Source organism: Procambarus clarkii, chromosome 46 (assembly GCF_040958095.1).
Source record: "Procambarus clarkii isolate CNS0578487 chromosome 46, FALCON_Pclarkii_2.0, whole genome shotgun sequence".
Lineage (NCBI taxonomy): Eukaryota > Metazoa > Arthropoda > Malacostraca > Decapoda > Cambaridae > Procambarus > Procambarus clarkii.
Window position 1 is genome coordinate 14,848,393 of NC_091195.1, and position 13,608 is coordinate 14,862,000.

Genomic DNA, 13,608 nt, shown 5'->3' on the forward strand with positions numbered 1-13,608 from the left:
CACAATATGGACCAGGGGGGAGAGTGGGGGGGGGGGGTAGAGAACTACCAAAGCCCACCAGGAGTGACACACAATATGGACCAGGGGAGAGAGTGGGGGGGGGGGTAGAGAACTACCAAAGCCCACCAGGAGTGACACACAATATGGACCAGGGGGGAGAGTAGGGGAGGGGGTAGAGAACTACCAAAGCCCACCAGGAGTGACACACAATATGGACCAGGGGGGAGAGGGGGGGGGGGTAGTGAACTACCAAAGCCCACCAGGAGTGACACACAATATGGACCAGGGGGGAGAGTGGGGGGGGGGGTAGAGAACTACCAAAGCCCACCAGGAGTGACACACAATATGGACCAGGGGGGAGAGTAGGGGAGGGGGTAGAGAACTACCAAAGCCCACCAGGAGTGACACACAATATGGACCAGGGGGGAGAGTGGGGGGGGTAGTGAACTACCAAAGCCCACCAGGAGTGACACACAATATGGACCAGGGGGGAGAGTGGGGGGGGGGGGGGTAGAGAACTACCAAAGCCCACCAGGAGTGACACACAATATGGACCAGGGGGGAGAGTGGGGGGGGGGGGGGGTAGTGAACTACCAAAGCCCACCAAGAGTGACACACAATATGGACCAGGGGGGAGAGTGGGGGGGGGGTAGTGAACTACCAAAGCCCACCAGGAGTGACACACAATATGGGAAATCATTCATATTTACAAACAATGTCTAAAGTCAAAATCAAGAAATAAAGATGTTGGGGCCTTCTACAACATGTCCTCGACTCAAGTCCAGTCCATCCAGCGGTCGACCCCACACACGCATTTCTACATGTTTACATGTTGTCCATTCAGAACGGCAATTTTTTCAAATATAAATTAATATTATAATAGCATATTGTGCATATATAGGCACTGGTTAGGTTAGGTGTTTAGGTTCTGTTGGCGATTATTTGTATTTGTAGTACGTGGGTGAAGCATTTACAGCGTTGTGGTTCGAACACCAGTCGCCAGTGAAGCACTTGTTCCGGAAGTGTTCGGACGTCAGCAGTTGTGAGGCGTGTGTAAACTGTTTTTTTTTTTTCATTTATAAACAGCTGGGGTTGAGCGGGTGGATGGAATCACGTTAGGGTCTTTGATTGGAGGATGGGCTGCCTTCTAATAGAATCATACTCAATATTTGGTGCATTTACAGAAACCCACACGAAAGATTACATGGATAGTGAAATCTGGATCCCAAATTATAATCTATGTAGATGTGACAGAGTAATTTGGTCAGGTGGAGGAGTAGGTCTGTATATTAAAGAGAAACTGGAATGCACAGAGCGAGCTTACGGGCTATTCATGCCTGTGCCATCTTTTGGGTGGCTTAATCTTTATCAATCAATGCACAGAGCTCACTATTCAAAAAGAAATTTAAAGTCTCACTAGCGCGAGCGCTCAGCGTAATATGGAGAAAGAGCCTGGATACAGAGGGAGATACCAGCATCACCTAAATCTGCAGATATAGCTCCGCTGCACAAGGGGGGTAGTAAAGCTTTGGCAAAAAATTATAGACCAGTTGCACTAACATCACACATAATAAAAGTTTTTGAAAAAGTGATTAGGAATCAAATTTCCAGTTTTATGGAAAATAATGAACTTCACAACCCAGGACAACATGGATCCTGGGAAGATCCTGTCTATCACAGTTACTCAACCACTATGACAGATTTTCAGAAGCCTTAGGGGAAAAGTATAATGCACATGTTATATACACAGACTTTGCGAAGGCATTCGACAAATATGACCATGGAGTGATAGCCTATAAAATGAGATCAATGGGAATAACAGGTAAAGTGGGGCGTTGGATTTTAAACTTTGTCAAACAGAATGCAGAGAGTGACAGTCAATCAAGTAAGATCAAGCCCAAGTGCAGTGAAAAGCTCTGTACCCCAGGGCACAGTCCTGGTACCAGTGCTCTGTACCCCAGGGCACAGTCCTGGTACCAGTGCTCTGTACCCCAAGGCACAGTCCTGGTACCACTGCTCTGTACCCCAGGACACAGTCCTGGTACCAGTGCTCTGTACCCCAAGGCACAGTCCTGGTACCACTGCTCTGTACCCCAGGGCACAGTCCTGGTACCAGTGCTCTGTACCCCAAGGCACAGTCCTGGTACCACTGCTCTGTACCCCAGGGGCACAGTCCTTGCACCACTGCTCTGTACCCCAGGGGCACAGTCCTTGCACCACTGCTCTGTACCCCAGGGGCACAGTCCTTGCACCACTGCTCTGTACCCCAAGGCACAGTCCTTGCACCGCTGCTCTGTACCCCAGGGCACAGTCCTTGCACCGCTGCTCTGTACCCCAAGGGCACAGTCCTTGCACCGCTGCTCTGTACCCCAGGGCACAGTCCTGGCACCGCTGCTCTGTACCCCAAGACACAGTCCTTGCACCGCTGCTCTGTACCCCAAGACACAGTCCTTGCACCACTGCTCTGTACCCCAAGACACAGTCCTTGCACCGCTGCTCTGTACCCCAAGACACAGTCCTTGCACCGCTGCTCTGTACCCCAAGGCACAGTCCTTGCACCGCTGCTCTGTACCCCAAGACACAGTCCTTGCACCGCTGCTGTGTACCCCAAGACACAGTCCTTGCACCGCTGCTCTGTACCCCAAGACACAGTCCTTGCACCGCTGCTGTGTACTCCAGGTATGTGTGTGTGTGTATATATATTTATATGCAAATATAAAAAATATATATGGTCTCATCTGTCGTAAGACACAGGGAAAGATTGCCAGACATGAAGCAGTCAGTGACATCATCAAGAGAAGTTTGGCTACAGCTGGGTGTCCAGCACAAAGGGAACCCCAGTTGTGCAGACCTGACAACAGCCAAAAACGCCCAGATGGAGTCACCCTGCAGCCGTGGAGGGAAGATAAACAGGTCGTGTGGGATTACACCTGTGCATCCACATTGACTGATACCTATCTACCTTACAGCACAGCTGAGGGAGGTGGGGCGGCCACCTTCAGGGAGACCCAGAAAACTAACAAGTACAGGGACCTAGAACGTTGTTACAGGTTCGTGCCGATAGGCTCTGAGACTCTGGGCGCCTGGGGTAAATGTGCACTCAAGTTGCTCAAGGAGGTGGGCGAGGAACTCATTAGACTAACTAGAGTCTCAAAAGCAGCCACTTTCCTGTTCCAGCGCCTTAGTGACGCGATCCATAGAGGAAATGCATCCTGTATCTTTGGCACGCACCCAACCCCTGAAAACCTGGATGAGGTGTGTGTGTGTGTGTGTGTGTGTGTGTGTGTGTGTGTGTGTGTGTGTGTGTGTGTGTATTCACCTAGTTGTGTTTTGCGGGGGTTGAGCTTTGCTCTTTCGGCCCGCCTCTCAACTGTAAATCAGTGATTTACTAACTACTTTTTTTTTCTCTCTCCACACCACACACACCCCTAGGAAGCAGCCCGTGACAGCTGACTAACTCCCAGGTACCTATTTACTGCTAGCTAACAGGGGCATTGCGGCGAAAGAAACTTTGCCTATTTGTTTCTGCCTCGTGCCGGAATTGAACCCGCGCTACAGAATTACGAGTCCTGCGCACAGTCCACCAGGCTACCAGGCCTATGTGTGTGTGTGTGTGTGTGTGTGTGTGTGTGTGTGTGTGTGTGTGTGTGTGTGTGTAAACTGTAACATAATGTAATCAAAATAATACAAAGAAAGAATAGGGGTGGAAGAAGAACAAGTTAATAGTGTTCAGTAACAATCCACAAAGTCTTCTCTGAATACTCTTTATTTTCCTCTTCGAGGCTATGGGTCCCTACAATTGCTCCGGTGGTGGTACCCCCCTAAATATATATATATATATATATATATATATATATTTATATATATATATATATATATATATATATATATATATATATATATATATATATATATATATATATATATATATATATATATATATGACAATGTCAGACCACGGAGTAAAAATGAAACAGGAAATTTCCTTAAGTACTTTCGTATATTAAATACATCTTCAGAAGATGTATTTAATATACGAAAGTACTTAAGGAAATTTCCTGTTTCATTTTTCCTCCGTGGTCTGACATTGTCACATTCTTAATCACGTGTTTATTTTCGTGATATACACATATATATATATATATATATATATATATATATATATATATATATATATATATTATAATAATAATAATAATAATAATATAGCTGAAAGATCATTGTGTGTTGGAGAAGTGGAGGCGAGGTTGAGGTATGAGGGAACATTACACACCACCTGCCTCCTCTATATTGCTTTCACAAGAGCTCTTCTGTCCGCGCCACGAGTCTGTGTGAAGCCACACACTGTCTTGTGGTGGTGTTATGAGGGGGGGTATATTGGGGTGGGGGGTTGTGGGGGTGTTATGAGGGAGGGTATAGTGGAGTGGGGGGTTGTGGTGTTATGAGGGGGGTATAGTGGAGTGGGGGGTTGTGGGGGTGTTATGAGGGGGGTATAGTGGAGTGGGGGGTTGTGGTGTTATGAGGGGGGTATAGTGGAGTGGGGGGTTGTGGGGGTGTTATGAGGGGGGTATAGTGGAGTGGGGGGTTGTGGTGGTGTTATGAGGGGGGGTATAGTGGAGTGGGGGGGTTGTGGTGGTGTTATGAGGGGGGTATAGTGGGGTGGGGGGTTGTGGTAGTGTTATGAGGGGGGGGTATAGTGGGGTGGGGGGTTGTGGTGATGGTATGAGGGGGGGTATAGTGGAGTGGGGGGGTTGTGGTGGTGTTATGAGGGGGGGTATAGTGGGGTGGGGGGTTGTGGTGGTGTTATGAGGGGGGGTATAGTGGGGTGGGGGGTTGTGGGGGTGTTATGAGAGGGGAGTATAGTGGGGTGGGGGGTTGTGGGGGTGTTATGAGGGGGGGTATAGTGGGGTGGGGGTGTTATGAGAGGGGGGTATAGTGGGGTGGGGGGTTGTGGGGGTGTTATGAGGGGGGGGTATAGTGGGGTGGGGGTTGTGGTGTTATGAGAGGGGGGTATAGTGGGGTGGGGGGTTGTGGGGGTGTTATGAGGGAGGGTATAGTGGGGTGGGGGGTTGTGGTGGTGTTATGAGAGGGGGTATAGTGGGGTGGGGGGTTGTGGTGGTGTTATGAGAGGGGGGTATAGTGGGGTGGGGGGTTGTGGGGGTGTTATGAGGGAGGGTATAGTGGGGTGGGGGGTTGTGGTGGTGTTATGAGAGGGGGGTATAGTGGGGTGGGGGGTTGTGGTGGTGTTATGAGGGGGGGGGGTATAGTGGGGTGGGGGGTTGTGACAGGAATTATACAAACCTAGCAGTTTTAACGCAAGGAAGCATCCTCTCATATATTATAACAACCGTCATACATCTTCCTTCATTATGAGAAATAACATGTGACAAGCTGAAGTGTATTAATGTATTGTATCAATACAACTGGTCAAGAGCACATATATTCTCCACACCACAACACCATCCTGACTCACCAAGACATAGTGAAAGATACGACAATAACCACACACACCGACGACCCTAAGAGGCATCGTACCCTTGAGTCAGTGTTCATACGGGAGCTGACGCCAGTAGTCAACATTCAGATGAATTCGGCTTGGAGCATACAGCTGTTTGATGGTCCTCCATTGATCCTGAGGGAAGATGTAAGACCTGGCGGACAGCTAGAAGCCGGAATCAGGCAAGTCACCTCACCCTACTCTTTCTTTCTCTCTACGACTAAGGGGGTTTGGTGAATCGTAGAGTGAGGTGCCCACATGTTTTAAATGTCTAGATGTCTCCTTGTAAGTCACCACAGCCCCGCTCCTGTGCCAGGTAAGTCCACTACGGGCTCACCATAGCCCGTGCTACTTTGGAACTTTTGTTCCGAGTAGCTGAATCTTCAACAACAACTCCTTGTACTCCAGTACAGCTGTGTTAGTGCAACATTGTGTACTGGTGAAGACGTCACATTGGTGAAGAAACGTGTACAAATGGGAAGATGAAGTGACCTTGTGGTTCTTCACCCTCCAGATGCTGGAACATATTTGCCTTCAACGGAAAATATCCAAAAGAAAATAAATAATATTCACAATGCTGTTGTGTTTAATGACATGTGCATTAGAGAAAACGAGAAACCTGATCCCAAAATATACTAATATTATATATATATATATATATATATATATATATATATATATATATATATAATATGCCTAAGGCACAACTCTCCTAAACACGAGAGTGAAGTATACAACTTTAGAACACTTTCCCACCAGGAGACTCGAACCCTAGCCAGCACAGAAGCCTTCCAGCAACTGGCATAACAGGTACGCCTTAGTGGTGGAGCGGGTTAAGGCGTACCTGTTATGCCAGTTGCTGGAAGGCTTCTGTGCTGGCTAGGGTTCGAGTCTCCTGGTGGGAAAGTGTTCTAAAGTTATATATATATATATATATATATATATATATATATATATATATATATATATATATATATATATATATATATATATATACATACACACACACACACACACACACACACACACACACACCCACATTATCAACCCATTCTCCTGTTTAGATAGTACTTATTGTGACGCTCGTCAATAGTCACGAATTCGAACATTCTCATATAGCTTTTAGATATATATACTGACTAGTGTGGAATTATTTTTTAATAAATGAAGCTAAAAACAAGCTTAAATATTCCTAGGCCTAATATAGGGCACATGTGTACTATATTAAGCCTCAGATATTGCGTATAAGGCCCAGGAAGGTTAAGTTAGTTTAGTTTGTCAAAGCAACACAAGTAAAACACAGTTTTCCCCTTTGTCCAACTCAATAGTTCATATTTCTACTTTCTAAATTCGTTGTTACGTCGGTATATGTACTATAGTCCTCAGCGTTACTATACATACACATATATTACAAATACGTTAATATATAACTCTTGAGCGCTATTTCTGTGCGGAATTCTGGGCGATAGCTCGCATTTGGAGTTTTAAATTCCGACTTTTTATACGGTAAATATGGAGATTAGTAAACGGTGATTGGTCAGATACTGCTCACATTCTGCTGCAGTTCTCAAAATAAGCCGCTTATCGGACGGCCGACCAAAACACGCATTGATTAATTTTAACGTATTGAGTATACTAAATCCCCGTTTTTTGTTTAATATATAATTGCTATTATTTATTTTGTATTATGAGGTAAATGCAAGCTTCAAATGTTATTTGATACTCGAGGCTTTTCCTCATATAGTGAATTGATTTGGGGAAAATTTTGTGTGATCTATGGCCACCGAGTGCTGTCGGGTGTTGGGTAAATAGTCTCCGACTACTTTAACTGTCGGGTGTTGGGTAAATAGTCTCCGACTACTTTAACTGTCGGGTGTTGGGTAAATAGTCTCCGACTACTTTAACTGTCGGGTGTTGGGTAAATAGTCTCCGACTACTTTAACTGTCGGGTGCTGTCGGTTGTTGGGTAAATAGTCTCCGACTACTTTAACTGTCGGGTGTTGGGTAAATAGTCTCCGACTACTAACACACTTGAACATTCAGTTGTGGTATATTGGTTATGGTACTGGATATGCTAGTAATGTGTTTGGAACCCCTGGCTGTCTAAGGTTCGAACCCTTCACAAGAAAAAGTTTTTGATATAATGTTGTCAGAAGCATAATTCTTGGCCTAGTATGCAAGGTCCGATGGGCCTAACAGGCAGAATGATTTTCGTTATTTTCAAATTTCTTTCTAAGTCGATTCCATTCCAATAATAATAATCTATTAGGAACATGAGAACATGAATTATTAACTTGGATATGTTTGGTTAGGTAGGTTAGGTTAGGTTATATCGGTTAGGTTAGGCTGGGTAGGATAGGTTAGACTAGGTAGGTTAGGCTGGGTAGGTTAGGTTAGGCTGGGTAGGATAGGTCAGGTTTTATCAAATGTCTGTTAGTTTTCACCCAAATAACATATAATTACAATCATATATAATACAATTAAAATTTTAATCAATTCACACGAAAAAGAATTTGAAAAAAATCAATATTTCACGAAAATTCGGCTTGTTAGGCAACTGTGGCTATTAGGCAGAGTAGCGCACTGGAGCAGTAGTCATAATATGGTGGGCTGACCTGTCGGGTTGTGGGCGGTGGGCGGGAAGTGGATGGAGTCTCGGCCGTGGGCGGCGCCTGGGCGGCGGCGGCGGCACCTACGGGATTCGAAGCAGAGTGTCTTGACCGCCCGTCGGAAGTTCTGCCCCGTGACGCAGTAGAGGAGGAAGTTGATGGCGAAGTTTGTGTAGAAGAGCAGAGTGAAGGTCTGTTGTAGCGTGTAGAAGGTGGCGCTCTCGTCACACGAGTCCCCACACTGTTGGGGGATACACGCTTGTTGGTACCTCACACTGGTCACTCACACTTGTTGGTACCTCTGGTCACTCACACTTGTTGGTACCTCACACTGGTCACTCACGCTTGTTGGTACCTCACACTGGTCACTCACACGCTTGTTGGTACCTCTGGTCACTCTCACGCTTGTTGGTACCTCTGGTCACTCACGCTTGTTGGTACCTCTGGTCACTCACGCTTGTTGGTACCTCTGGTCACTCACGCTTGTTGGTACCTCTGGTCACTCACGCTTGTTGGTACCTCTCACTGGTCACTCACACGCTTGTTGGTACCTCTCACTGGTCACTCACACGCTTGTTGGTACATCACACTGGTCACTCACACGCTTGTTGGTACCTCTCACTGGTCACTCACACGCTTGTTGGTACATCACACTGGTCACTCACACGCTTGTTGGTACCTCTCACTGGTCACTCACACGCTTGTTGGTACCTCTCACTGGTCACTCACACTTGTTGGTACCTCACACTGGTCACTCACACGCTTGTTGGTACCTCTCACTGGTCACTCACACGCTTGTTGGTACCTCTCACTGGTCACTCACACTTGTTGGTACCTCTGGTCACTCTCACGCTTGTTGGTACCTCACACTGGTCACTCACACTTGTTGGTACCTCACACTGGTCACTCTCACGCTTGTTGGTAGTAGTAGGGTGTAAGCGCTACAGGGGAATTTTTTTTTCTGGGAGAAAATTCCCCTGTAGCGCTTCGGGGTTTCAGGTGAATTTGTAAATTCCCCTGTAGCGCTTTAGGGTTTTCAGGCGAATTTGGGGATTCACAGATTTGGAATTAGGGAATTCTTATAATGAAAAATAATGTCATACGAGTTTGTTAAAGTTCTTATGAGAAAAATAATTTCCGAGACATAGAAGTTTGTTAAGGCCTTATGGGACAAATTCAAGTAACGTATGTAGCTCTTTAGGGCTTCCAGGAGAACTCTACGGACATGTTTTACATGTTTTCAACTTACAAAATCGTCTATGTAAGCCTTAGTTATTCATATAAATTTAGAAAATCACCTGTGTAAGTCATGGTTTTCAGGGTTTCGTACATCACACCCCCCTCCCTCCCTCCCCCCCTTACCTCGCAATCTGTCGCGTCACCTTTATTTACTTTACGCCCGGCCAGCCAGACCTCTTATCTTATCTTATCTTCTTCATAATATCTGGACCGTCCCTCCTCTCTCTCTCTCTCTCCTTTCATTCAGTTCAGTTCAACTATTTTCCAACATCGTATGTTTGCTCCTTTTCATTAAGCAAGTCAGTTTTACACAAATAAATCATGTTAGTAAGCATGTTCTAGCTCACGTTCCTCCACCTTAGTCCCCTGTCGTATAATGAATACTATCATTCCAATCCCTCTAAAATTTAAAAATAATCATATTTCAAATGTAGTTCAATACAGTAATTTAGTTACCAAGCTCCAGCGCTTGTCCTCCGCCTTAGCTCTCTCTCGTATCTTCGTTAGTATCAGTCCAATTTCCCTTAAATTTTTACCCTCTGTATTTCAGGCATTATAAATAAGATCAAAACAGTTATCGAGCTCCAGCGCTTGTCCCCCACCTTAGTTCGTTTATACAAGATCGTTAGTAACAGTCCAATTTCCCTGAAATTTTTACCCTCTGTATTTCAGACACCGTAAATAAAATCAAGTCAGTTATCGAGCTCCAGCTCTCGTCCCCGCCTTAGTTCTCCTTCATATCTTTGTAAATAACCCATCAATTTCCCTAAAATTAAAAGCAGACATACTTCAAAGTTAGTAAATAAGATCAAGTCAGTTACTGAGCTCCAGCTCTCGTCCCCCACCCTCTTCCACCCTCAAGTCTTTGTAAATAAACCATCAATTTCCCCGAAATTTTTTACGCTCTGTATTTCAGACATAGTAAATATGAAGTAAACAATTATAAAACTCTAGCTCTTGTCCTCTGTCCAAGCTCACTTTTGTAAATTCATTACTCTCAGTCCAAATCACCCAACTACATTTTCAGACATAGTAAATAAAAACCAGTTCAGTTATCAAGTTTCAACTCTTGTGCCCCAGCTTAGTTCATTTTGTACAAGTTCTTTATTTCCAACTATATCACATGAGATTTAAGATCACCTTATTTTCTAACGTAGTAAAATTAATCTGGACATTAACCAAGCTCCATTCCCTCAGCCTTAGATCATCAGACATAAATATTTTCGATCAAGTCCGTCTCCAGCTTAACTCTTACCCTTTCCCTCCCTTACCTTCTCATCCCCAACTTATCCAAACCTTCAATAATCGTACTGTATTTGCATATTTTCTCTATATTCACTGTGTTCTTCGTATTCTCATCCGTGTTCACTCCATGTTCTTCAAATGTTCACAGTCCCATTCAGTTCATATTTTCACAAGTATCTCCATTTTTTATGTAATCTTTCTCTTAGTCTCATTATGTTCTCTACAAATTCTAGTCATATTTTCTATGTTTTCATATTCATCACATGTTCTCTTTACAACTTTTATACTCAATATTCATGCTAACTTCCATATTTTGTATTCTTTGTCAATATTCATGTTCCTCTACAAGTTCATGTTCCTCACAAGATCACTTCGTTTTTCACCTTCACTTACATGTTTTCTACATTCTTTTGTCATATTCTCCATGTTCTTCACAAGTCCATTGTTCATTCTTTGTAATCCCTATTCTCCTTATCATGTTTTCATGTTCTCTGTAAGTTCATATTCCCAGCATGTTCACTGTATTCATCAACTTTTCTTACATGTGTTCTTTGCCATGTTCCCCATATGTTCTCTGGGTTTTTCCCCTTACATGTTATTTAACGTTCCTTAACTAAAAAAATCTTTCGCCAATCAACTAAAAACATAGTCACTTTCGTCATTTCTCAACTAAACCTATTATCCAGTCAACTAAAAATAGTCAGAAATAGCCTCGTTCAACACTGTTCTTAACTAAAACAACCTTTCTCTTAGCTAAAAATTGTCAAAGGAAACTTCTTTCAGCACTTTCTTAACAGCCGCTATGTTTCATCAAGAAAAAATTGTCAAAGGCAACTTTCCAAAACTGTTCATAACTAGCTTTTTATCCATCGTCAATCAACTAAAAATAATAACTTTCATCATTTCTTAACTAAACATATTCCCCATTCATCAGAAAATAACCGTGTTCTTCATGTTTCATTGTCATTTCATAACTAAAATTATCCACCAATCAACAGAAAAAGCCATGTTCATCATGTTTTTGTCTTTGCTTAACTAAAATTATGTTTTGTCAAGTAAGAAAAAATAACCAAAGATATCTTTCATCGCTGTTCTTAACAGACATTATACTTTGGGGAGCACAAAAATAGTCTCCCTCGTCATGTTTTATCTTTTCCTTAACTAAAGTATTCATCAGTCAACTAAAAATAGTTACTTCATCATGTTTCCTTGTCATTTCTTAACTGAAATATCACTTCTCTCATCTGAAAATAGTCAGGATTAACCTCATTCAACACCGTTCTTAACTAAAACAGCCTTTCGCTTAGCTAAAAATTGTCAAAGGAATCTTTTCAGCACTGTTCATAACTAACTTTATCCATCGTCAAGTAAGAAAATATAGTCAAAGATATCTATCATCGTCGTTCTTAACTGACATTTATACTTTGTGGAGCACTAAAAATAGTCAAATGTAACTTTTTCAACACTTTCGTAACTAAAATTATATGTCGCTAAGTAAGAAAAATAGTCAAAGGTGCTCTCCGTTACACCAAAGTTACTCTTCAAGAAATCAAAGACACTCTTCAATACATCAAGGACTTACTCAAAGACATCAAAGTTGCACTCAAAGACATCCTTTGAGACATCAAAGACATCCTTTGAGACATCAAAGACATCCTTTGAGACATCAAAGACATCCTTTAAGACTTCAATGGGACTCTTCGAGATATCAAAAGACACTCTCAAACACTCAAAAATTTACTCGCATCCTCAAAGTTATTCTCAGAGTTATCAAAAGTTAATCTCAGTCATCAAAATGCTATTGTCTAAGTAGCCTTTCGTTCATCAGAGAAACTTTCTAAGACATCTTCGTTCATTAAAGTTAATCTCAGAGGCATAAAAGTTATTCTCGGAGCTATCAAAATTAATCTCTAAAACAACAAAAGTTAATCTCTGTCATCAAAGTTGATCTGCAAGATATCTTCGAGACATCAAAGTTACTTTTCATTACATCAAAGACGCATTCAAATACTACCCATGTTCTCAGAAGTCATTCTCAAAGTCATCAAAGTTATTCAAAGAGCTAACAAAAGTTATTCTCAGAGTCACCTTCGTTCTTCAGAGAAACTTTCCAAAACATCTTTGTTCATCAAAGTTATTCTCAGAGGCATAAAAGTCATTCTCAGAGCTATCAAACTTGTTCTCAAAGTCATCAAACTTATTCACAGAGTCATCAAAGTTAATCTAAGACATCATTTTTCATCAAAGATATTCTCTCTAAACCATCAATGTTCTTCTCTAAGACATAAAAGTTATTCTCAGAGTCACCTTCGTTCTTCAGAGAAACTTTCCAAAACATCTTCGTTCATAAAAGTTATTCTCAGAGACATCTAAAGTTAATCTTAGAGTTATCAAATGTAATCTCTAACTCACTTTTGGTCATTAAAGTTAATTTCTATGTTATAAAAGTTTGTCTCGGAGACATGTAAAGTTAATCTTAGAGTTAACAAAGGTAATCTCTAACTCACTCTCATTCGTCAAAGTTGTTTCAAAGACATCAAAGTTATTATCAGAGTTATCCAAAGATATTCTCTTGCCCACAAAAGTTATTCTGAGCTATCAAAGTTAATCTCAGACATCTTCATTCATAAAGTTATTCTCAGAGCTACCCAAAGCTATTCTCAGAGTCACCTTCGTTCGTCAGAGAAACTTTCCAAAACATCGTTGTTCATCAAAGTTATTCTCAGAGGCATCAAAAGTTAATCTAAGACATCTTCTTTCATCAAAGTTATTTTCAGAGACATCTAAAGTTATTCTCAGAGCTATCAAACTTATTCTCAGAGTCATCAAATGTTATTCTCGAAGTCATCAAAGATATTTTCAGAGACATCTAAAGTTAATTTCTATGTTATAAAAGTTATTCTCAGAGCCATCTAAAGTTAATCTTGCTCATCAAAGTTGTTCTCTAAGACATAAAAGTTATTCTCAGAGGCATCAAAGTGATCTCTAATTCACCTTCGTTCTCCCAAAGTTGTTCTC

The 13,608-nt window shown here is 42.5% G+C and overlaps 1 protein-coding gene across 1 annotated transcript in view; it reads right to left on the bottom strand.

The window, feature by feature from the left end:
• Positions 1-13,608, bottom strand: part of LOC138350542 (kappa-type opioid receptor-like) — a 139,728-nt gene that overhangs the window by 28,858 nt on the left and 97,262 nt on the right. Inside the window, exon 2 of the mRNA XM_069301551.1 lies at positions 8,113-8,347. Coding sequence (XP_069157652.1) covers positions 8,113-8,347 — 235 coding nt within the window. The remainder of the gene's footprint in view (positions 1-8,112; positions 8,348-13,608) is intronic.